This window comes from Salmo trutta, chromosome 3 (genome assembly GCF_901001165.1).
Source record: "Salmo trutta chromosome 3, fSalTru1.1, whole genome shotgun sequence".
Lineage (NCBI taxonomy): Eukaryota > Metazoa > Chordata > Actinopteri > Salmoniformes > Salmonidae > Salmo > Salmo trutta.
This window is the reverse complement of record NC_042959.1, coordinates 45,347,142-45,371,560: the sequence shown is the minus strand read 5'-3', so window position 1 is coordinate 45,371,560 and position 24,419 is coordinate 45,347,142. Positions and strand designations below refer to the sequence as shown.

The window sequence follows — 24,419 nt, the reverse complement described above, 5'->3', positions numbered from 1 at the left end:
AGTCCATGTCTAGAATGATTAGTCAGAGGAGAAAATGAATGGCAGATGGAATAGGGAGCGAAATATTGACTATTTCTGTGCAAAGACAGAAGGGGACACGAAATCACATGTCCCTCCCGTTTCACTGTGCCAAGATTAGCTGATTACCGATACACCATCTTTCTGTAGTGTAAAAGTAACATGTTTTACACTGATGCCAAGATATTGTCATACCGATATTGCATGTCTTCATGCAAGATTCAACCTTGCTTAGGCTTATTTTCCCAGGAGGGAATGTTTGTTTATGACAGTGTTACTTGCCACTTTGAAAACAATGAGGGACAAGGAGTAACTGGGAAAGAGGTGATAACATGAATCACAAAGGAGACTGAAAATGCCCTGGCTGCGAAGGAAAAGTGAATTCAATAGCGTCACTCCCATGGGGTCAAGTTATTTAACCCTGTGACTACTCCATCCCTGTCTGTCCTAAATTATACTAGTCTCACATATTAGGACTTCCCATACTTTAGCTTCTCTGTCCCAAAGATCTGAACCTGCAGGCAATGACAGAAATGCACGGACATCTGCAACTGACAGAGAGATTGATACTGTAGGCAGAAAATATCAAGCTTTCAAAATAGTAGCAATACTCCAGATAAGGGTTCGGTTGGTCCCATAAGAGAGCAGCAGTGTCTTCAGCTTTTTAACAAAGAGCAAGTGAGCCGGCCCCGAGTGGGTCTGGCATGGATGATACCCCGGTATGCCAGTGCCACTGTTCTAAACCCACAACACCTGATCCTGATTTTCAGCTAGCTCCAAATCCTCTTAGAAATAATTGAATCGTTTCACCAGACCCGCTGTCCCTTTCCATTTTGAACCATGGCCTCAACCCCCCCCCCCCCCCCCCCCCCCCCCCCCGTTCCAAAAGACTGGCTGGTGTAGTTGAAGAACCACTGGCACACTGGTTATCAATGTGGCTATGAAGCAACACACTATTAACAGGCTGGGCAGCCAGGCAGTTGATAATTCCCCAGTTTCTCTACCATTAACCTCCCATCTAAGACTGGGAAGTAAGACTGGGAAGTAAGACTGGGAAGTAAGACTGGGAAGTAAGACTGGGAAGTGTAGGTTCTGATATGGGGAGATGGGATATTCGGGTCTAAAAGTACACGATTCCAAATTGGTTGCAAATGGGGCCAAATTTGATCACAGACCCCATGTGCCAGAAGACCTAACAGCACTAAAGTAGATGAATCCTGCTGGCTGCATGGCATGTCCCCCCTTCTCCTCCACAATCTTCCTTCTCTTCCCTCTCTTCTCTGCCTTCCAATTAAATAAGACCTCAGTGGCTCCTCTATGGCTCTACTAGCCTACGTGGTAATTAGCACTTCTGCAGCCATGCCCACCCCTCACATGGGGAGCCCTCTTCACGAGGATATGAAAAAGGGGTCCCTTTTATGGGTCAAAACTAAAGCACCATTCAACACCATTACACACACACACATACTCACATGCACGCATGCACGCACACGCACAAACACACAGTTATTTATCACTAAAGGGATTGCTTCCCAGAAATGTGTGGGTTTGGGTGAAAAGGAGTTAGGAGCTTCCCTGGGGTGCCTGGATACTGGAAATCTTAGTCACAGGATGGAGGGTGGAGGGATTCAACAACAAAATCAGCAACCGAACCTCCATATGTGATTGGTCTGTTGACAGGAATTTCATGTTTTTTAAATTGATTTTTTTACCTTTATTTAACTAGGCAAGTCAGTTAAGAACAAATTCTTATTTGCAATGACGGCCTAGGAACAGTGGGTTAACTGCCTTGTTCAAGGGCAGAACGGCATATTTTTACCTTGTCAGCTCAGGGATTTGATCTAGCAAACTTTCGGTTACTGGCCCAACACTCTAACTACTAGGCTACCTGCCGGAAGATTAGATTGTAAAGAGTCAGAACATAAAAGAAGAGGCTACATTGTCAATAACCTTAGTATTCCTATGAAAAGGTTGATCACAACAAATGCTAGAGAATCACAAAAATCCCAGGACCATAAAGAAGTGGATAATCACAATTCAATCACAATTCAAAACATTATGAACACACGCATGCACGCACACTCACATACATACACACATGCACACACACAATCCCTCCCCTCCCTATCTTTACCACTTGGTGACTCACAGCAATCAACACAAACAAATCTTCCCAAGTCATTATCTGCCTTCATCAGAGAGGGACTACTGTTTGCCCACTGCCATCAAGACAGAGGAGAGGAGAATAGACTGCGCTCTCTCATCCCTCTTCCTGGTCTGTTTGCAGGTTATGTGTGCAGGGCTTATTTGAGACGCAGACTTTGCAGCGAACCCAGGGAAATTAGAGACCTTTAGAGACAGAGGGACACAAACACCCTTTATCGAGCAGCTCCTCATTAGCGGGGGGACACGACAAAGAAGAGAGGAACTTTTGGCCTTCATTTGTTTCTCTGAATGGAGAGATTGCTTTTCTGACTTTTGAGTGACGCAATACAGCACTTCTTGCACAATGCAAACTTTTCAAGTCATTTTCACAACGTAAACCTCTAGGCCTACTTTTTTTTTTTAAATATCAAATTTCTTCTTCACAGCTGTTTATGAATCACCTTAACTTGGTTTATGGAAGCTGTTAGGTTGTATGGAGAAACAAGGTAAGTCACGGTACGGAATAAAATGTCCCGAAGCAGAGTGAAACAGTGAAGTACTATCTGATATTGTCGTTCAAAAGTCAAATGTTTGTTTTCCATTTCAAAACATTTTGCTACAGTATGTTCTAAAGAACATATCCCACTGTCAGAGCATGACCTGTGTTAAGGAGCAGGTGTGTCTCTCTCCTGAGTATTGTTGGCATGTTGGAGGAAGTTGTGTTGTGTCTCATTCACGCAGTTAGCCTAGCTAACTAACGAGTCCCCACAGACCATACTGAAAGCAGCAGTGGAGCAGACTAGCAGCATTAACATGACAAAGGCTTATGGAGGGGTGCACTGTGATAAAGGCACAGTACTGATAAAAGACTACTTGCATTTAACCCATGCTCACTGGGAGAGGCACAGGAGCCCCCACACTCTCAGTTCACCACTGAACATAGCGGTCTACCTTATAGCTCATAAAAAGTTGAGTTGAGTCATACATGTGTCATACACACATTTTTGAGTCAAACACTACAACAAAGCGTGATGATGGCATCATAACGCAAAAATATTTTGCAATTCAATATTAGAGAAAAACAATTGGCTTTGGCTTGAAGGATAAGTTCACCAGAAGGTCATGTGTATCTATCCAGTTTGAGCCCTGATTATAAGATTAATTAATTAACCCTTGTGTTGTCTTAAAAATGGCCTGCCACTATGTTTAACAGCAGAGAAAACCCACTGAATTATATTTTTTGAACTTGAAATTTGATGACTTTTCCTAGAGTGACCACAACATTAGAAAAAGTGAAACATTGCTTTGATCATATTTCCATGAAAGCTGTACACCACCAGGGTACAAAGATTGTCTTAGGGTCATTTTTGATCCAGCAGTTATAAAATGATTTACACACCACAAAAACCACAAAGACACACACACACACACACACACACACACACACACACACACACACACACACACACACACACACACACACACAATGAGAAATTGAGATTATGTGTACTACTGATTGATCTCAGCCAGCAGCTCCTGAAGAGAAAGATCCCCATGGTTTGCACAGTTTGAAAGAACAAGCCTGAGCTCCCCCCTGCACTCCTCTTATCAAAGTTTGCCTTCACCCCCACCACCACTCTAGTTTCTTACCTCCCAAAGAGGAACAAGAATGTGGTCCTCCTGAGCACACAAACGGCTGAGATCAGTGATCATGAGGACAGGAAGCCAGCCATCATCCTGGACTACAACCACAACAAAGGAGACGTGGACAACCTGGATAAGGTGATTGGAACTTACAGCTGCAGGAGAATGACTGCCCGCTGGCCCCTGGTCATCTTCCATAACATCATTGATGTGTCCTCATACAATGTCTTCGTGATATGGAACAAGATCAACCCTACCTGGATGCATGATAAGTGGACCAAGAGGAGGGTGTTCCTGGAGCAGCTGGGAAAGGCACTTGTAACCCCACACTTTCAAAGAAGGGAGCGCGTCCCCTGTACAGCAGCCTCTGCAGCGCTTGTGAAAGCTGTTCAGGGGGCTGAATCTTGTCCTGATACACCTGAGGCTAAAGCTGGGGCAGGCAAGAGGAGGAGATGCCAATTCTGCCCCCAAAAGAAGGACTGTAAAACAAATACTATGTGCTGCACATATGAGAAATACGTCTGCAAAATCCATGCACACATAGTTGCATACTGTCCTACATGTTCTAATTACAGTTGATTGATTTATGTTCTTCACGTTTTTGTTTTGTATCTATTATCTTATTTTATTCTTATTTATTGTTGTTGTTTATACAATGGTTAAACAAATGGGAAAAGACTAGTATTTTGTAGTTGACAGTATCTAAGAATATATCACAATGTTGCCAAAAAATGGTCTAGATGAGGTAGCCTTATCTCAATGAAATGCATTCAAAACTACTTTCTGCACATTTCTGCTACTTTCTTAGGCTATACAAGTGCTATCTCTTGCTAAAAAATTATGTTTACACCTATGCAGTACCTTTAGCAATAATAATAATAAACCTCCACTTTAGTAAAGAAAACAATTATGACAGGTGTGTTGTAATAAAAACGAGTGGTGTCCACTGATTAAATACAGTCTTTCTGCATTGTGAAGAGGGAAAACCCAGATATTCACAAAGTTTGTCATGAATAACAGGTTGCTTCTTCATGCAAAATAGATTTAGGGTTTAAAATTCAATTAAGCTGCTTTATTTTAGGGGTTTAGTGAAGGCGGGTCATTTTTTACCCTGAGGACAAGGGGAGTATACAGAATGTTAAGACTACACAAAGGTTAAGTTGTTACGCCGTTTAGCGTTATAATCAATTAATCAATCAAACAAACAATTAGGACAATGGAGCTTTTAGTAACACTAAATCAACCAAAACCTATCAATCACAATAAGGTCCTCCTTCACTCTGTGGTAACACAGTACTCACAACCACAAAAAATAAACACAAAGATGACAAAAGGGCTAAATAATGCAGAGAGTAACAACATGATGCTGAAAAACACAGTATGGCAATTGATTCAATCAGTGTTTGTGTTGTAAAGAGTCGTGGTGTGCTCTTCAGTCTGGTCATATCAATGTTTCATGCTAGTCCGCTTTAAATCTGTGGATTACGCTAATTATCGGAGTTGAGGCCCTTGTTCATTATCCACAGTCTAAAAAAACCCTGTTAATGTTTGTGATATAAAATATCACCCTTCAAGACACACTAATTATTGTGCAACGCTTAAATCTCATTATGCGCTACTAACAGATAAAAAAGACGAATGGCTGGGGTATACACAACAAAGTACTCTGTCTGTAAGATCCTGTTTTTCTTTTCTTTTTTTCTCTCTGTCCTCATCCTCCCATCTGAGTCTAATGTCCTTTCAGGGTGTTCGCTCATGTGTGCAGTGGGCCTCCACTGCTGAGCGTCTCTCCAGCCTCCCTGTCCCAGCAGAGCACAAAAGAGCTTGCCTGCCTGCCCCTCTCCCCAAAGGAAACTCGCTGCAGGATATGGAGGAGCTAAGACCACCACCTCGATCTCCGCTTGAGTCCGTCTGGCTCTAGATTCTTCTCTCTCACTGATTCCCTTGCTCTTTTTCCTTCTGTCTGAAGTCATACGCCTGTATGTGTAATGTGTATCTCCCTTCTGACTCTTGCTCTGTTGTTTGCACAGTTTTTCTCTCGCTCTCTGTTTAGTGGTATCATGCCAGCCCCCTGGGTGAGAAAGCATTTTTTTCTCTGGGACTTAGGGCATATTATTCGATAGTGATGCTCAGCCCAGCGCCATGGGGACAGTAGATTACACAATAGGGGCCAGCCTCAAATCACTGTTTTTGTTTGAAATCTTCTTTGGATTTCTCCCAGCCCACACAATTAGTGTTAGACCAACAAGTTGCATCATGGGGAATGGGTATTGTCCAGTCCTCTAGCATCCTGTGAATGGATAATATATCAACATTGTTCACTCATTCTTCTCCTTGACTTACTATCCAGCCCCCTCTCCTTCAGTGTCTTTTACTCTCTGTTATTGAATGCACAGCAACAGAGGATGGAGGACGATGTCCATCTTTAATGGTTCCGTGGATATCCATTGATGACGATGGCAATAGGTTGATAGCCTCTTGCAGCAGAATCCACTAAAAGGATTTTGCTTGACTAAATATGCCAAGGCCCTATTCATTCTACTGCTAAGTGCGTAATGTGCACTAAACCTCTGAGAATAATTTTACAGCGGGGAAAGACTGATGTTAGCAATGTTGACATAACACCTCTTAGAAATATATATAAAACAAATGACATTCAAGCTGTGAGTTACATAAGTGAAAGAGAGAAAGGTAAGGAACCTAACAACTCAACAACCCAACTGACCATATGGTCCAGAGGAGGTAGCCTCATCTCCATGCTCTTCAGCCAGTGTCGTAGGGCTCGGATTTGACCTCTGAACTCCCCCTGCCATTGGCTCCACTCCTCTGACTCCCTCCTGGAAGCATACAAGCCCACAAAGCTTGTGTCTATGTCACTATTAATCTCATATACATATCAATACCTGCCTAATCAGATACCTACAGTAACTTCAAATACCTAGAGTATTGCAAACTGCTTTTCCAGCTACACTGAAAGGGGAGTTTGAATTTAAGCAATAAGGCACGAGGGGGTATATGGCCAATATAACACGGCTAAGTGCTGTTCTTAGGCACGACGCATCGCGGAGCCCTATACACAGCCCTTAGCCGTGGTATATTGGCCAAACACCACAAACCCCCGAGGTGCCTTATTGCTGTTATAAATTGGTTACCAACGTAATTAGAGCAGTAAAAATACATGTGTTGTCATACTCGTGATATACCACGGCTGTCAGCCAATCAGCATTCAGGGCTCGAACCACCCAGTTTATAATAGAATTTTCATCTTTTTTTTCTTTTCAGCAAATTACTATTTATCATGAATAATAACCTGGATAAATACTGTAATTTAAAGTGTCATTATACATAATTATTGGGACAGTGAAGCATTATTTCTATTTTGTGCTCTATACTTCAAAAGTTTTGATTTCAAATTAAACAAAGACTATGAGGTTAAAGTGCAGATGGTCAGTTTCAATTTGAGGGTATTTCCATGCCTATCGGGTGCGCCGTTTAAAAAGATCAGCACTTTTTGTATACTGAACAACAATAAATGCAACATGCAACAATTTCAAAGATTTTACAGTTACAGCTCATAGAAGGAAATCAGTCAATTGAAATAAATTCATTAGGCTCTAATTTATGGATTTCACATGACTGGGCAGGGGCACAGCCATGGGTGGGCATAGGCCCACTCTCTTGAGAGCCAGGCCCACCCACTGGCAAGCCAGGCCCAGCCAATCAGAATGAGATTTTCCCCACAAAAGGGCTTCATTAGAGTGGCCTTTTATTGTACCCAGTGCAAGGTGCACCTGTGTAATGATCATGCTATTTGATATGCCACACCTGTCAGGTGGATGGATTATCTTGGCAAATGAGAAATGCTCACTAACAGGGATGTAAACAAATGTCTGTAAACGACATTGCGCGTTTCTGATAAAAATCAGTTTCTACATATCTTCAAGTGCACTCCCGTCAAGCGGTTGTCTTTGTTCTGTTTGACCATCCAGGTCAATGACTTTAGATCCAGGCACACTGGTCCACTAAACTGTGACAATCGACCAACTGTCATCATCACCAGCCATTTGTTCAGTTTGACCTGACTGATGGTGGGTGATGGGCATGGAGCCCAGTGCAACATGTCTAACACATTGAATTTGTATTTAATTACAAATGTTATGATCTTGAAATGCACACAAAAAGTAAAATTCACCAATTATGTGAATTGTTGAAATGTTGAAGTTGTGATGGGTTATGTGTTGAATTGAACCATGGCTACTTTGTTTTTGCATTTACCCATACCCAGAGCTCTGTTCCTTGGATGTGAGTGTTGCTAATCCATACACACTCCCCCTTTCTTCCTGAAACAGACAACAAAAATAACAATACATCAGAGATTATTCATTTGTGTTTGCTTTCACTCAATTATACAGTATAATACCGTGAAGTAGTGCAGCTGAATTGGTAGTGATCAGGACACTGAGTTTGTCCTCATCGATACTTTAGTATAGTACTACCAAAGTTCAAATGTAGGTATTTCAATTTTACTGCCCCCTACTGGTAGGTCTGTTACAGCAACGTCTTCCCAAAGCACTGCCTCACCCCATTCTCTGATGACTTACCTCCTCGTCACCCCTCTCTGGGAGGGGTGGGAGGGACAGGGTCAGTGAAGTGTAGTCAAGGCAGTCATTAGAGGTATTCTGGCAGGTAGACGGCCCATCTCTCATATTGGCTGGATCTTCCATCAATATCGAAGGCTAACATTGGCATAGAAAGACACACACAGACATATAGATAGGCCGATAGAGCACTACTTCCACACCCGCCCATTCATAACACACATACACTGTTTATCTAAGTCTCTAATAATAACGTTCTCCAAGTCGCTGACAGAAAATGTATATATGAAGTTGGTAGCTGAATCGTGAATGAGGGGATGAGGGTTTATTGTTTGCTTGTATTTCAAGACCTCTGATTCCAAGAGGACATGAGTTGAAATTACTTGTAAGTCAAACTAATAGTGCCCTTATAATGGTGAAATGAAATAATGCAGACAGTAGTGCTTGCAGACAGCAAGTATAGGGCATTAAAGACACTACTTAATTCACCTATAATGATACTATCATGGCATACAGGGCCAGTTGTGTAAATTACTTAAGTAAAAAATACTTTGAAGTACTACTTAAGTCGTTTTTGGGGTATCTGTACTTTATTATTTATATTTTGGTCAACTTTTACTTCACTACATTCCTACAGAAAACAATATACTTTTTACTCCATACATTTCTCCATACATTCACCCCATTCTCTGATGACTTACCTCCTCGTCACCCCTCTCTGGGAGGTGTGGGAGGGACAGGGTCAGTGAAGTGTAGTCAAGGCAGTCATTAGAGGTATTCTGGCAGGTAGACGGCCCATCTCTCATATTGGCTGGATCTTCCATCAATATCAAAGGCTAACATTGGCATAGAAAGACACACACAGACATATAGATAGGCCGATATAGCACTACTTCCACACCCGCCCATTCATAACACACAGACACTGTATATCTAAGTCTCTAATAACGTTCTCCAAGTCGCTGACAGAAAATGTATCCATTAAATGAAGTTGGTAGCTGAATCGTGAATGAGGGTTCATTGTTTGCTCGTATGATTCTAAGAGGACATGAGTTGAAATGACTTGTAAGTCAAACTAGTAGTGCCCTCATAATGGTGAAATGAAATAATGCAGACAGTAGTGCTTGCAGACAGCAAGTAGAGGGCATTAAATACTACTTAATTCACCTATAATGATACTAACATGGTATACAGTACCAGCGGTGTAAAGTAATTATGTAAAAATACTTTAAAGTACTACTTAAGGCATTTTTTGGGGTATCTGTACTTAATTATTTATATTTTTGACTACTTTTACTTCACTACATTCCTACAGAAAACAATGTACTTTTTACTCCATGCATTTTCTCTGACACCCAAAAGTACTAGTTATATTTTGAATGTCTAGCAGGACAGGAAAATGGTCCAATTCACACACTTATCAAGAGAACATCCCTGGTCATCTCTACTGCCACTGATCTGGCAGACTCACTAAACACAAATGCTTAATTTGTAAATAATGTCTGAGTGTTGGAGTGTGCCCCTGGCTATCATATAAGGAATTTGAAATTTGTTATACTTTTACTTTGATACTTAAGTATACTTTAGCAATTACCTTTACTTTTGATTCAAATCAAATGTATTTATATAGCCCTTCTCACATCAGCTGATGTATCAAAGTGCGGTACAGAAACCCAGCCTAAAACCCCAAACAATGCAGGTGTAGAAGCACGGTGGCTAGGAAAAACTCCCTAGAAAGGCCAAAACCTAGGAAGAAACCTAGAGAGGGAACCAGGCTATGAGGGGTGGCCAGTCCTCTTCTGGTTGTGCTGTGTGGAGATTATAACAGAACATGGCCAAGATGTTCAAATGTTCATAAATGACCAGCATGGTCAAATAATAGTAATCACAGTGAACAGGTCAGGGTTCCATAGCCGCAGGCAGAACAGTTGAAACTGGAGCAGCAGCAGGCAGCAGGCACCAGGTAGTCCTGAGGCATGGTCCTAGGGCTCAGGTCCTCCTAGGGCTCAGGTCTTCCTAGGGCTCAGATTCCTTAAGTACAGTATATTTAAAACCAAATACTTTTAGACTTTCACTCAAGTAGTATTTTACTGGGTGACTTTCACTTTTACTTGAGTCATTTTCTATTAAGGTATTTTAACTTTTACTCCAGTATGACAATTGTGTACTTTTTCCACCACTGTACAAAACAATGGTTTTAAGCTTAAGTATATGCATACCACAATAAAATGACTAAACTAAAGTACAAGGCCTACCACAAAATACAATGGCTTAAACTGAAGTCATTTGCATCAATTGAGCAATTTTGCATGAAAAACATACAGTATATCAGATGCTTCTACCAATAAATTGATTCATAGCCTTTAGTGTGAAAATATATAATGCGCCTACAGGTACACACAATGTAATCTTATGTGTTATGCTTAATATAGTGATATGTTCTGTATGCTGTACGGTCACTGTGTAGATAATTCCATTGTCAGAATGTGTGATTTACCTGGATATTGAAATGTAGTTGACAAGATTACCTTTTTTAATAGCACATTTATTTACATTAAAGTGTTATCATCAAAACATACACCAGATTCCATTCACCATGCCACTCAACACAAAAATCTGTTAATGAGCAAAACCAACCAGTTAGTTTTGATTAAATATCTTGTTACCACTTAAATCCGCATTTAACGAAACACGTTTTGCGGAGCAGATACATGTCCTATTCTCTTCTTCTTACAATTTATTTTTTCAAAAAATATTTATTACCAAGTTAGTAAAACATGCAAAGCAAAAATGTATTATATAAGAAAAATATGATGACAAATGAAAATGAAGATTTACAGAAGTAAAACACTTCCTAGAAGCAGAACAGAAAAAAACATTCTTGGTATGGAAAACAAGAACTACTATACTGGTTTAAAAGCAGCATATGACAAAGCTTCAAAATCATTTTCGCAAAGGAAATATGTAAAATGTAGGAAAATGTCTTGAAATGTATTCATCCTAGAAAATATGTACATTCATTCAATGTATTGTAAAATCAGATCATATATTGCAATGTCATCTCAGCAACTATTTACTTTGGTTTTGACTGATGTTACATTGATGTTGCTTACAGAAATTAAGATTACATTGCATTTCATCTTCATGGTGCTGACCATGTGAAAGCCCATAAACATAGTGATGTGTACATGTAAGTGGTGTAATCCAAAATAGGGGAATTATGATCAATATTCAAGTAAGAATGTTGGACAAAAGTTCATGGAGTTTGTTCCTAGTATGGTATCCCAGGGAGACTTCAGGGGTCACAAGCCTCAACTGTCTTCAAAAATGAGGGAGGTGCAATGGAAGCAAGGTACTCAATGGTAGATCTAAAAACAAAACAAAAATAATAATTTTGAGACAACAAAACCAATAACAGTAAAAAAAAAAAAAAAGCAAAAATAATTGTAACGCAAACAAATAAATAAATAGCAAATGTATTTGATTATTTAATGCTTTATTTGGTGGATGATGAATTTACCTGAATTTCTGGATGCTGAAGCTGTTGAACTGGGATATCGTCCCCGTTAAGAGACTCATCAGCCAAGCCAATCTGAGTACCTGCAAATCCCCATCGAATTCTGATGGAATGAGACATCTGTCAAAAAAAGGGAATCAATCATCTTAAAATACTGAGGTGAAAAAGGCATGATCATAATCATCCAACTAATAAAAACGTTTGATAGCGCTTTCTTTCAAACTTGAATTGAAATACTAGCGATAAAGGGGGAGGAGAAAAAAACAGAATCAGAGGAGAGTAGAGAAGGCTGTGATTAAAAGGAAAGTACATTACAAAACTATATTACCAAATTACAAATCAGAAAACTGATTTCAACTTACAAGAACCAAAGCAACATCCAGGATGCAGATCTTTGCCTCTAATGTCAGAGGAAGCATGGTGAAGCCTGAAATCTTCTTAGGACAGTCTACTAGGAACACTTGATAAGAGGTAAATGGTGGGTATAGTAGTCCATAATGATGGGTGTAATAGTTCAGAACTTTGAAGTGGGTGATTCAAGAATAAGGTGATGACTTGGTGCATGGGCCTGTCCACTGAACAGAAAGGGCAATGTTGTCTGGGATGTAGGCAGGGAAGCAGTTCATTAAACTTTGAATGTTGCAGTCCTCCTCCACTGTTTATGTAGTGTTTCTTTATTCTGCTCTGCGACTATTTGTTTTACTTTGCTAGATAACATATTTCACTTAAAAAAAAAACTCTGGGTCAAACTCTATACAGACATTCAGAAATATGAAGACATCTAAAAGCATCACTATAATATCTATGTTGGCATATTTCATAGAATATTGTCAAACAGATAAAAGAAAGTGGATAAAAAATATTCTTAAGTTTAAAAAGAAAAAGAAAACTGGAAAAATATATCTGTTCGAAGTACATATTTTCGTTAAGGAAAGCTTAAGTATACAAGTTGTGTTAACGTGAACTATAAAATCAGTTGTGGTCACTTTATATGAAGTAAAAACTAAATCCGAAACTTTGCTCTTAAAATATAAATTGACTTCCTAATCAATAAAAATTGCAATAAAACGGAACAAAACAGTTAATTTATCTAATAATTCTAAGAAATTAAGGCTGGAGAGATAAGGCATTGTTTTGGACATCTTTATGAGGAACTGCATTTAATTACTTCCAGCCATTTCCTAATGTGACCACATGAGGAGCAGAATAAATTAATTATTTGTTTTTCAAATGTCAATTGATTTTTCCTCTAAATTATGCAACCGCGATATGCATTGGTATCATCATTGGGAAGGCTCGTTGTCCTTCTAAGCTGCATGGCCTGATCATTGCTAGAGCCGTAAGGGCTTGGGCTAGCTCATCCATGTTGAGCCCATTATGAGGTCCTGCATCATATCTGCGGCCACCGTAACTGCTGGAGCTGGTGTAGGAGGAGGATGAGAAGTTCATGGTGAAACCGGAACCTGTGGCATCAAAGCTGCCTCTTCTGGATCCTGTTCTGGATCCAGTCCTGGACCCGGACCTCGAGCCAGCGGCAGACCCGGAATTGCTGGCATTGTATGGGCTGTACAGCCCTTTGCTTGACTGTGAGGAGGCCTCCAGCAGTCGCAGGCCAGATCCTTCCTCAACCATGCTTCTGTCCATGGCATCTTTGTAGGAGATTTTTAGTTTGGTTTTGGGACATGTCAGGTATTTGGAGTAAGCACTCACATCTCTCAGCTTCTGAGCAGTGCGAGCATCAATTGTGCCCTTTCTGATGGATTCATCCAGTGAGACTCTGCCCTCAACATCCGGTTCAATCAGCCCCCCCGTAAGGTACTGGACTTCCAGAAAACGTTGCCCAGCTTCATAATACAGCCAGCCTTTCTTTAGAGCTTGGGAGGCAGACATCTTCACTTTGGTTCTTGGGTCCTCAAATCCATTGAAAGCTTTGTGAGCCAGGTTGATACGGTCCACCATCACCTTGTCCACAAGCCCTTTCTCGGTTGCCTCAGTAACAGCGAATCGTTCCCCAGTAGTTGGGTCGATTATGCCCCCTGTGCAGGCTTGTGCCTCAAGTAATCTTTGGCCTGTGATATTGTCCACAAGGTTCCTGTGCATGGCCTCTGTGACTGACACCTTTTCCAAAGTGTCTGTATCCAGGATTCCGGCTACAGGGCCAGTCTCCTCCGTGGGGTCATTCCACATGATTGCAGGGGGTCTAATGGAGGGTATGGGGCTCATGGGATTGTATGATGATGAGGTGGAACCAGAGGTGGAACCAAAAGAGGATGACCGGGAGCGGAAGCCACCCATGTTTCCAGACAGCATGTCAGCAAACTCAGTGATTGACAGGTTTCCGGAGCGGTATGTACTAAGTGAAGTCTGGTCAATGAGGCCTCGTGCGAGGGCGTCATCAATGTCATACTGTCTTCCTGACCGTCTGTCGATGATCATTGACTTGACAACGCCATCAGAGGATGTCTGCGTGATCTCTTCCCACTCACACTCCTGCTCAGAAAGCTCTAGGTAGGTCTGATGGTCAATGAGCTGCTTTCTAAATGCCTCATAGACAGTCATCTCTTTGCCTGAATCTGGGTCCACGATGACTACTCGGCGTTTGCGGACAGAGGATTTGGAGGAGGTCTTTCTCTCACGCTTCTTCTCCTTCAGGAGCAGGAGGACAAGGCCAGTAGCTGGGTCAGTGATGCATCTCTCCATTAGCCCGAGGTAGGTCAGGTTCTCCTCAGTGTTGGGATCGAAGAAACCCTTGGTGTCATCTGATGGATCTGTGAGAATCTCATTCATTTCCTCGTCGAAGAGGCCACGGTTGTAGGCCACCTCCACTGGCAAGCGATGACTCTCCTCTGGGTCAATGATTCCGCCAGTGGCAATCTGAGCCTCAAGGAGACGTATTCCATGGTCTTTTAAGATGAGCCCCTTCTTCATGGCCTGGAACAGAGAGATTGTCTTGCCGGAATAGGGGTCTCTGTAACCTGTCACGGCACGCTCAGCAGAGAGAAGCTTGTCTTTGAATTCTGGCCCCACTATTCCCATCTTGACAGATTCATTGACAGTAAGTTTTAGATTTTTGATTGGGTCAATTACATAGCCTGTGGCAGCCTGAGCCTCAAGCAGTTCAAAGGCAGTTCCCGGCCTGATCATGTTCTTTTTCATGGCTTGGTAGACTGATAGACGGTCATTAGTTCCCTCTACATAAACACCAGCGATACAGCTTGTGCCCTCGAGGTATTTTTGGAGTCTACGGCTAACCTCTTCCACTGAAATCAGACCTTCATTCAGCTCATTGACCGTCTGTTGGTCGATGATCTGAGAGCGTAACATCTCCTCTATGGTGATCTGTTTTCTAAGACCTTTGAACATCAGTCTCTTGTCTCCCAGTGACAGCAAGCGCATCCCATTGGTAGGGTCAATCTTGCATCTCTTGAGTAATTGGGCATAAGAAAGTTTCTCCTCAGTGACAGGGTCAACAAATCCCTTTACGTCATCAGCAAGCCTTGTATTTGTTTCCTTGTTGATGTATCCTCTCTGTGTGGCAATGTCTGCTGGGAGGTGGAAGTAGAATTCAGGATCCATAATGCCTCCTGTTGCAGTCTGAGCCTCCAACATTTTCAGAGCATATTCCTCCATAACAAGGTCCTTTTTCATTGCTTGGAAGAGAGATATGATTTTGCCACTATAAGGATCCTTGTAGCCTGTGACCGCTCTCTCAGCTGACAGAAGTCTGTCGTGGATCTCTGGGCCGACCACACCCTTGCGGACAGCCTCATCAACAGTGAGTGTCTCGTTTCTCACAGGATCAATTATGAATCCTGTTGCTGCTTGTGCTTCCAGGAGACTAAGGGCAATTTCAGGCTTCAAGAACCCTCTCTTCATCGCTGAATAAATGCTCATCCTGGAAGTGGAGTCAGACATGACACCAGCAACGCAGCCCGTGCCAAACAGATACTGTTTCACACTCTGCATCTCCATAATGTCACGGATGTTTCTTTTGTCTTGCTTCAGCAGGTTGAATGTCTCCAGGTCAATGATACGGGAATTGTAGAGCTCCTCGATAGTGACCCTACGTCTGATTGTGTTGCAGGACTTAACAGTTTCACCTCTGATGATCTCTCTCTGCTCCATAATCTCAATAATGATGATGATCATGCGCTCTTTAGTGATACTGCCTGAGCGATACTCCTCCATCAGCTTCTTCCTCTCTTGCTCAGGAAGTAGATTTGAGTTCATGATGTCCCAGAGACTTTTTGAGCCTCCAGCAAGGGATTCAAGTGAACTGGGGAGGTCAATTTTGGTTGTGGTCAGGTCATTCTGCGTCTGTTCCTCCGTGTAGAGGTATGTCTTCTCCACCACAGTTGGGGCCTGTGGCTTGGAAAGTGGTAGAAGGTTCATGCCTGAATCAGGATCTCTAGTGCACTTCTCTTTCAGCTGTTTGTATGTTACTTTTTCATCTGAATTGGGGTCTGAGAAAGCTTTGTTATTGTCAGATGGTTCCGAGAAGGTGTGTGTCATTTCTTTGCTGAAAAGGCTCTTCTGATAGGCAACGTCAATAGGAACGCGGTGGCTATTCACAGGATCAATGATTCCTCCGGAACTCAGTTGGGCCTCCATGAGTGGCATGACATGCTCCTTAATGATTAGATCTTTTTCCATTGCTTGGAAAAGAGAGATTGTTTTGCCCGTGAAGGGATCTTTGTAACCAGTGACTGCTTTTTCAGCAGCAAGCAGTTTCTCATGTAACTCAGGGCCGACAACGCCTGCTTTAACGGCATCATCCACTGACAGGTACTGGTTCTTCACTGGATCTATAATGAACCCTGTGGCAGCTTGGGCCTCTAGAAGTGACAGGCCTGTGTTGTGTCTCAGAAGATTTTTCTTCATAGCTTGATAGATGCTGATCTTCTCCTTTGTTGGTTCAAGGTAGACACCAGCAATACTGTCAGAGCCCTGCAGGTACTTGCTTACATTGACATTTTCGCTGACCTGTGTAGGTGTCTTTTTGCCTTGTTGGAGCATGTCAAACGTAGCTTTGTCAATGATTTTGGAATCAAACAGTGACTTGGCAGAGACAGGTGCTCTAAGCCCTTTGAAGCTGTCTTGGTCTTGTTTCTTAGCCTCTTTCTCATTTACAATGGTGATCACAATCGTGATGATCTTTTCTATTGTAATCGTTCCAGACCTATACTGCCTCATCAGGTCAATTCTCTGTTCCTCTGTAATATATTCAGAGTGGATAATTTCCCAGATAGTGAGTTTCTTCCCTTTGAGTGGACCAGACTGCAGCTCCATTGTTGCTTGTCTCATGGCCTCTTTGGTTTGGACCTCTGTGTATGCATGTTCTTCCTTCACATTGATTGCTTGCTCAGACAGAGGTAGAAGCTGAAGGCCAGATTTCTTGTCAGTGACACATCTCTTGTATAGCTGTGAGTATGTGACATTTTCCTGTGTGTTGGGGTCAAAGTAGCCTTTAACATCATCAGTTGGATTTTTCAGAATCTGGTTCATTTCATCATCAAAGAAGCCTCGTTTACAGGCAACATCATGTGGGATGCGGTGGCTTTTCACTGGATCAATGATGCCTCCTGTTGCAAGCTGCGCGTCTAGGAGTCTGATGCCCTGATCTTTTGGAATGAGTTCTTTCTTCATTGCTTCGAACAAAGACACAGTCTTTCCCGTGTAAGGATCTTTGTAGCCTGTAACACCTCTTTCTGCTGACAGTAGTTTTTCATGTAGCTCAGGACCAATGACAGTTGCTTTCACAGCTTCATCAACAGTGAACTTCTGATTCTTTATAGGATCAACAACAAATCCTGTTCCTGCTTGTGCTTCCAGGAGAGTTAAAGCAGGCCCTACCCTCATCATATCCTTCTTCATGGCTTGATAGAACGACATAGTCTCCTTAGTTGAGTCAATAACTACACCTGCAATGCAGTTTGTACCCTTCAAGGATTTTTGAACAGGCTCCATTTCAGACACCTCTTTGATTGTTTTATTGCCTGTGTGCAGCTTGTTGTAGAGGTCTTTGTCGATTATCTTTGACTCCAGTAGTTCAGTAGCAAGGACTGTTCCCCTCAGACCCTCAAAAGCGATTTCATTCTTTTTTTCCTTTTCCTCTGCCATAGTGATAACAATCTTGATGATTTTTTCCACTGTGATCTTTCCTGTCTTGTACTGATGAATAAGGTCCTTTCTCTGGTCCTCGGTAAAGTACTCAGAAGTGATGATTTCCCAGATAGTTACAGTCTTCCCTTTGAATTTTCCAAATGGCACAGAGACAGTCGTCTTGCTGAACACATCCTTGGTCTCCTGCTCTGTGTAAGTTGACGTGCTCAGAGCAGCCTTGTCAGTGATGGGCAGGAGCAGCAGTCCTGTCTCCGGATCTGTGCTGCATCTCTGCATTAGCTGAAAGTATGTTAAGTTCTCCTGGGTGTTAGGATCAAAGAATCCCTTGGTGTCATCCGAAGGGTCCTCAAGTATCTTGTTCATCTCAGTGTCAAACTGCCCCTGTTTGTATGCTGTCTCGATGGGCACACGGTGGCTGTTTATGGGGTCAATGAGTCCGCCAGTAGCTATCTGAGCCTCAAGCTGCCTAATGGCATGGTCTCTGTCAATCAAGCCCTTCTTCATAGCTTCAAAGAGTGAGATCTTGTTACCGGTGTAAGGGTCTTTGTAACCAGTGACAGCTCTCTCAGCAGACAGCATTTTGTTGTGCAGTTCAGGTCCGATCAGGCCTTCCTTCACAGCCTCACTGACAGAGAGTTTCTTGTTTTTAACTGGGTCTACTACATAGCCAGATGCTGCCTGTGCCTCCAGGAGGATCAAAGCCCAGCCAGGAGTAATTTTCTTTTCTTTCATAGCTTCATATATTGGCATTTTCTGATTAGACTGTGTCAAGACACCCCCTATACAGTTCTTGCCCTGCAGAATTGTTCTTAACTTGTCAGTTTGGCTGAGGTCTTGCACAGTGGCTTTGCCTTTCTTCAGCTTATCAAACTCCTTTTTCGTCAAAAGGCCAACTTCATAAAGTCTGCTTGCAGGTACTTTCTCGCGGATGCCATCAAAAGAAAATGTATCCTTCTTACTGTCAACCTCCTCCCCAACACTTTGGCCATTGGTAACCTGCTTTGTTGTCTCCACCATGGTCATATGGATCAGTTCGTCCTCAGGCACATCGTCAGTCTGGATATCGATTTCTCTGGTGTGGGAGACTGGCTCTTTATGGGCGACCTCGAGCTGCTGCAGTTTCTCACGAAGTTTCTTGTTCTCCTCGCCAAGCAGCTTTTCCTGTTCAAGTCTTTTCCTTTCAAGCTCCTGCATCTCTTTTTGCTTGTTGAGCATTTCTTTCTCAGCCTCTTTTTGTTTGTTGAGGGCAGCATCCATGGTAGCCTGAAGTTTATTTTTCTCCTGCTCCATTTGTTTCCTCTGGCGTTCCTGTTCTTCTTTGAGGGCCTTGGCCTTCTTGACCTCCTCCTCAAACTGGTTCTCAAGCTTCTTCTTCTCATCTTCAATTTGTTTCTCCTTCTTCAACAGCTCCGCCTTCTCTGTGACGAATGTCTGCTGGAGTACTGTCTTCTCGTGTTGGATTTGTTTCTGCTGAGCATTGACCATCTAATTGAGAAAAATGGAAAACAAGAACATAATTAGAACAATTTGATTTTCATTTGTATTTAAAATATTACGAAAAACTCCATCAATCGACATATTGTGCATTATAGTAAAGAAATTACAACATTTTAGTACAATGCCCTCCACTTATAAGAATCAGACCCAAATAGTTAAAAAAATATATAATAGATTTAATTATTCCTATGTTACATAATATTATATATACTCTTCTCAGTAAGGGAATAACATTATGGCGAACACCACCAATAATGAATCTATACTTTTGTACAACTGGACAAAATGAAAATATCTGGAAGGGATATGATCTTTTTAAGCTTAGTGTACTGTAAAACAAATATAACTCAACATAATATAACTGTGTAAGTGGTTAATTTTAAGAAGGAATAGATAAAGAAATGTAATGAAATAATTTAAGATGGTTTGTTTTCAGAGAGATGGTTAACAATGACATAAGCTGCACTACTATGTCATCTCTAACACAATACCTCTTTAGAGTTATTCTGTAGGTCTTCAGCCTCCTTTTTCAGTTTGGCCTTCTCCTTTTCTAGATCAGCAATGGCTTTGCGTAGCTCATCAGCCTCATTGTTGCTGCTCAGTTTCTGTTTCTCCACAACAGTCAATGTCTCTTTAGCCGCTAGCTCTGTCTGATGAAGACGGGCACTGATCTCATCTGCTTGCTTCTTGAATTTCTTGGCCTCATTCTCTGCTTTGGACTGAGCATCACTAAGTTGGGACACCTTGACTTTGAGGTTTTCAGCTTCGGCTGTGATCTCCAGCTGTCTCCTGCGCTCAGCTTCCAAGGATTTCTGGAAGCCCTCAGTCTCTTCCTCGAGACGCTGCTGCATCAGTTGTTTATCCTCAAGCAGCTTCTGGGCCTGCTCTTGAGCCAGGTCCTTCTGTCTTTGGAGCATCTCAGCCTCTGCTTTCAGTTTACATGCTTCCTGAATGGCGAGCATCTTCTCCTTTAGCATCTTCTCTGCAAGTGCCCTCTGTTGGGAGAGGTCAGATTCAGCAATTTGTCTCATGTGTGCAGCCTCTTGGGCTTCCACACTGAGTCTGGCAGCTTCTTCTGCAAGCTCCTTCATGTTCTCAGCTTCCTCAGCCAGGAATTTCTGAGTGTTATCCTTGTCCTTTTTGATAAGACGCTGGTTCTCCTGCTCAATTCTGAGTTTCAGTTTGACCAACTCCTCCATCTGAATCTTGACTTTGAATAACTCCTCTTCCACCTGGGCCTTCTGCTTGACTGCATCACCGACTTCGTCCTTTAAGCGCTGCAGCTCCTCGTCTAAGACAGATTTTTGCTTGTCAGTTTCATCCAGCTGAAGCCTGACCTTTGCAAGCTCTTTCTCTACCTGAGACTTTTGACTCACTGTTTGCTCTGCAAGCTTTTTGTGCTTTGCCATCTCAGCATCTGCTTGTTGTTTCTGTTTGATTGCATCAGCCTCAGCCTGTGCTCGCTTGGCAGCTTCAAACTCTGCCTCCTTTCTCAATTTTACGGCTTCCTCTTGAGCTTTGGCTTGGTTGGCAGCTTGGAGCACAGCGGCCTGTTTTTGGCGTTCTGCATCCTCTGCTTGTTGCCGGAGAAGAGCAGCCTCCTTCTCTGCCTTTTCCTTGGCAAGCTCTGCCTGTTTTGCAAGCATCTTGGCTTTCTCATACTCTTCCTTGAGCTGTTTCTGCATGAGGTTGTCCTCCTTCTGTTGGACAAGGACACTCTGAACTTGCTGTTCTGCTGCATTGCATTTTTGTGCTGCTTGTTTGGATACGAGAATCTGTCTTTCTGCTTCCTTGTCAGCATCCTCTTTCTGCTTTTTGGCTTCATCTGCTTTCTTTTTGAGGCGCTCCACTTCCTCCTGTGCATTTTTGCACTGTCTGCCTGCTTCTTCCTCTGCAGCAGTGATCTTTTTTACCTTTTCCTCTGCTTCGCGCCTGCGTTTCTCCTCCTCCAGGGCAAGTTTCCTGTGTTTCTCAGCCTCTTTTTCAGCTTGGAGTTTACTCTGCTGTGTTTCCTCTGCAATGTTTTTCAGTTTATTCAACTCCAGCTCCAAATCAAGCTTGCCAGATGAGGCTTTCTCAAAGTTTAGCTTGAGAATGCGAATTTCCTCCTCAACCACTCGTCTCTGCTTGAGAGTTTCATCTACAAGTGTCTTTTGTCTTCCCAACTCATTCTCAGATGACTTCTTGAGTTGATTGATCTTTTCTTCAATATCTTGCTTGTGCTGGCTGGCTTGGTCCTCCAGAGCTTTCCTCTGGTAAGCTTCATCCTCAGCTTGTCGTCTGAGTCGCTCATTCTCAGCCTCTTTTTCTTTGAGGGCAATTTCTGCTTCAGTCTTCATGCGAGTTGCCTCATTAATGGCAGCAAGCTTCTCCTTGAGGATCCTTTCAGCTTCTGCTCTTTGACGAGCTGCCTCTTGCTCAGCAACTTGTCTTTGTCGCTTGGCTTCCTCAGCAATGGATCTAAGTTTTCCTGCCTCCTCAGCAAGGTCCCTCATTTTTGCAGCTTCAGATTCGAGGAGCTGTTTGCTCTTCTCAGTGTTGGACATGCTATCCTTTTCTGCCTTGGACTTTAGCTGCAGGAGTACATTCATTTCACTCCTCACTTTGGCCAGTTCATCTTCGAGCTGTTTCCTTTGCTGCTCAGCTGCACTGACTTCATTCTTCAGGCGGTACAGCTCGTCATCAAGCAGGGATCTCTGTTGCTCAGCATGGTCGAAGTCTGCCCTTAGCCGGATTAACTCCTGTTCTGCTGAGAGTTTCTGCTGAGCAGTTCCCTCAGCTAGCCTCCTCTGCCTCTCCAGCTCTTGCTCTGCCATATCTTTCTGTTTCAGTGCGGACTCCTCAGCTTTAGCCCTCTTCCTGGCCTCACGCTCAGCATCCTCCTTCTGTTTCTCGGCATCCTCCTGGGCACGGCTCTTTTTGTGAGCTTCTTCCTCAGCCTGGAGCCTTAAGCGGAGTGCCTCATTGGCCTTCTGCCTCCATTTCTCTAACTCCTTCTCTGCCTCCTCCCTGGCCATATCAGCCTCTTCCTGTTGCTTCTTAAGACGAGCTGCCTCCTCCTGCAGCTGGATGACAGTGACATGCTCTAGTTTGAGTGATTCCTCCAGCTTTGATGTCTTTTCAACATAGGACATGCGTTTGCTCTGGAGTTCGGTGGCAGCACTCTTCTGTGCCACCTCCTGGGCAACCTTGATCTGCCTCTCCTTCTCCACTTCAGCTTGCTTCATGCGTCTCTCCGCCTCCTCCGCCTGCCTCTTCAGCTTCTCAAGGTCTTCCAGAGCCTTCTGCTTCTGCTTGGCAGCCTCCTTCTCAGCCTCAGACTTTAACTTGAGCTCTTCCTCTGCCTTGCGTTTTTTCTGGGTCTCCTCGTTGACCTGTTTGCGGAGCTTCTCAGCCTCCTCCTGTGCAAGCTTCCTCAGCCTCTCGGCTTCAGACGCTTTTTCCCGGAGTTGCTTGAGCTCATCCTCAGCTGTAGACTTCTGATTGACAGTGGTCTCCAGCTGGATCCTGATGATACGGATTTCCTCCTCAATCTTGACTCTGCTCTGATTGGCTTCTTCTACCTGTTGGCTCTTGGACTTGATCTGCTGCTCTGAGAGATTTTTGAGCTCATGTAGTTCCAGCTGGATATTGTGCTTTTGCTTTTCTGCATCTACAGAAACAACTTGTCTCCTGCTGACTTCCTCCTGCATCATGAGCTTCAGCTCTTGAGCTTCCTGCTCTGCCTTGGCAATGGCCTTTGCATGAGATTCAGCTAGCTGCTTCTGTTTGTTTAACTCAGCCTGCATCTCTGCCATTTTTTTCCTGTCTTCCGCTTTCATTTTCTCAGCAGCTTTCTGTATTAGTGGAAGCAAATGGTAAAGAAAATATAAAAATTAAGCATGACAGGTTAAATGTTAATGTTAATAGTTAGCTTAAAGATATATATGTTTAGATGTAAATTCATTCAGGAGGATGCTGTTAAAGCAAGTTATCTTCGACAAAGACAATTCAAGGTAGAAACAAGTAAGATGGAAAATGGATATGTAACAATTCATGTATGGAGACAAGACATCACTTCACAACACAAGAAAGTGAGGAACTCATGTGGCATGCAACTGTATCTTTTTAAATATTGGTGTCCATAAGGGAATTAATTTGTGATCAACCATTTTGCATAAGTGAAATATGAAAGTGAATAATTCATTTTTGAATCATCTATCTTTTCAGCTTGAAATGATTCAAACAAAGTTATTATTCCAAAAATGACATCACAATCAACCAGTAACTAGTTCATCTATTCACACTGTTAAACAACCTGTTACGTTGATTCTTTAGATCACTATTATCAAGGAACTGAGCCGAATATGTCCAAAGGGAAAGCAGGGATAGTGCAAGGATAGTCTGAAAATGTCATAAGAAAATAGCACCTAAAGCCCATGCTAACACAGAATAAGCAAGACATGGAAGGAAGTGAATGTAAGGTAAATATGGAAATGTTTGGCAGTTTAGGTGATGAATTGAAGCCTGAGGGTATGGAAGGTAAGGAACATAATGAGAGAATAGTAACTGGAGCGTAGTGGATTATTTACCTCTTTTAACGCCCAAACAAGATAAGCATTCATCATGACAAAGCACTGGCAAGCAGTTAAGAAAAGCAAAGAAACGAACAAAACATTAGGGTTAGAAAAGAACGGGAGACGGAAAATTTGTGTTAATCTGAAAAAAAGGAAAGTCGAAGAACATGGCAGTCAGCCTGAAGCATATAGTGGGAGAGCTTAGATTGAGATGTAAGAAAGAGTGGCCAATGAGAAAAAAGACATAGTGAAAGAAATAACGCCCTTTGAAAAAAAATATTATGGCACGCCTCAATAAATGACATGAAAATGAATAGGCCA

The 24,419-nt window shown here is 42.5% G+C and overlaps 2 protein-coding genes across 20 annotated transcripts in view; both read right to left on the bottom strand.

Moving 5' to 3' along the window:
• LOC115165414 (microtubule-actin cross-linking factor 1) overlaps positions 1–9,431 on the bottom strand; it is a 50,268-nt gene extending 40,837 nt beyond the window's left edge. Inside the window, exons 1-4 of the mRNA XM_029718504.1 lie at positions 9,107–9,431; positions 8,409–8,543; positions 8,089–8,147; positions 6,533–6,644 (exon numbers count right to left, since the gene is read on the bottom strand). Coding sequence (XP_029574364.1) covers positions 6,533–6,644; positions 8,089–8,147; positions 8,409–8,543; positions 9,107–9,229 — 429 coding nt within the window. The 5' untranslated portion in view covers positions 9,230–9,431. The remainder of the gene's footprint in view (positions 1–6,532; positions 6,645–8,088; positions 8,148–8,408; positions 8,544–9,106) is intronic.
• A 1,498-nt stretch (positions 9,432–10,929) lies between these two features.
• Positions 10,930–24,419, bottom strand: part of LOC115176026 (plectin) — a 188,675-nt gene continuing 175,185 nt past the window's right edge. For 18 of the 19 annotated variants that reach the window (XM_029735812.1, XM_029735803.1, XM_029735865.1 and 15 more), the window contains 4 exons: positions 20,034–23,378; positions 12,285–19,530; positions 11,926–12,042; positions 10,930–11,773 (listed from right to left, as the gene is read on the bottom strand). In XM_029735812.1, coding sequence (XP_029591672.1) covers positions 13,177–19,530; positions 20,034–23,378 — 9,699 coding nt within the window. In that variant the 3' untranslated portion in view covers positions 10,930–11,773; positions 11,926–12,042; positions 12,285–13,176. The remainder of the gene's footprint in view (positions 11,774–11,925; positions 12,043–12,284; positions 19,531–20,033; positions 23,379–24,419) is intronic. The other variant, XM_029735764.1, reaches the window with a different exon arrangement.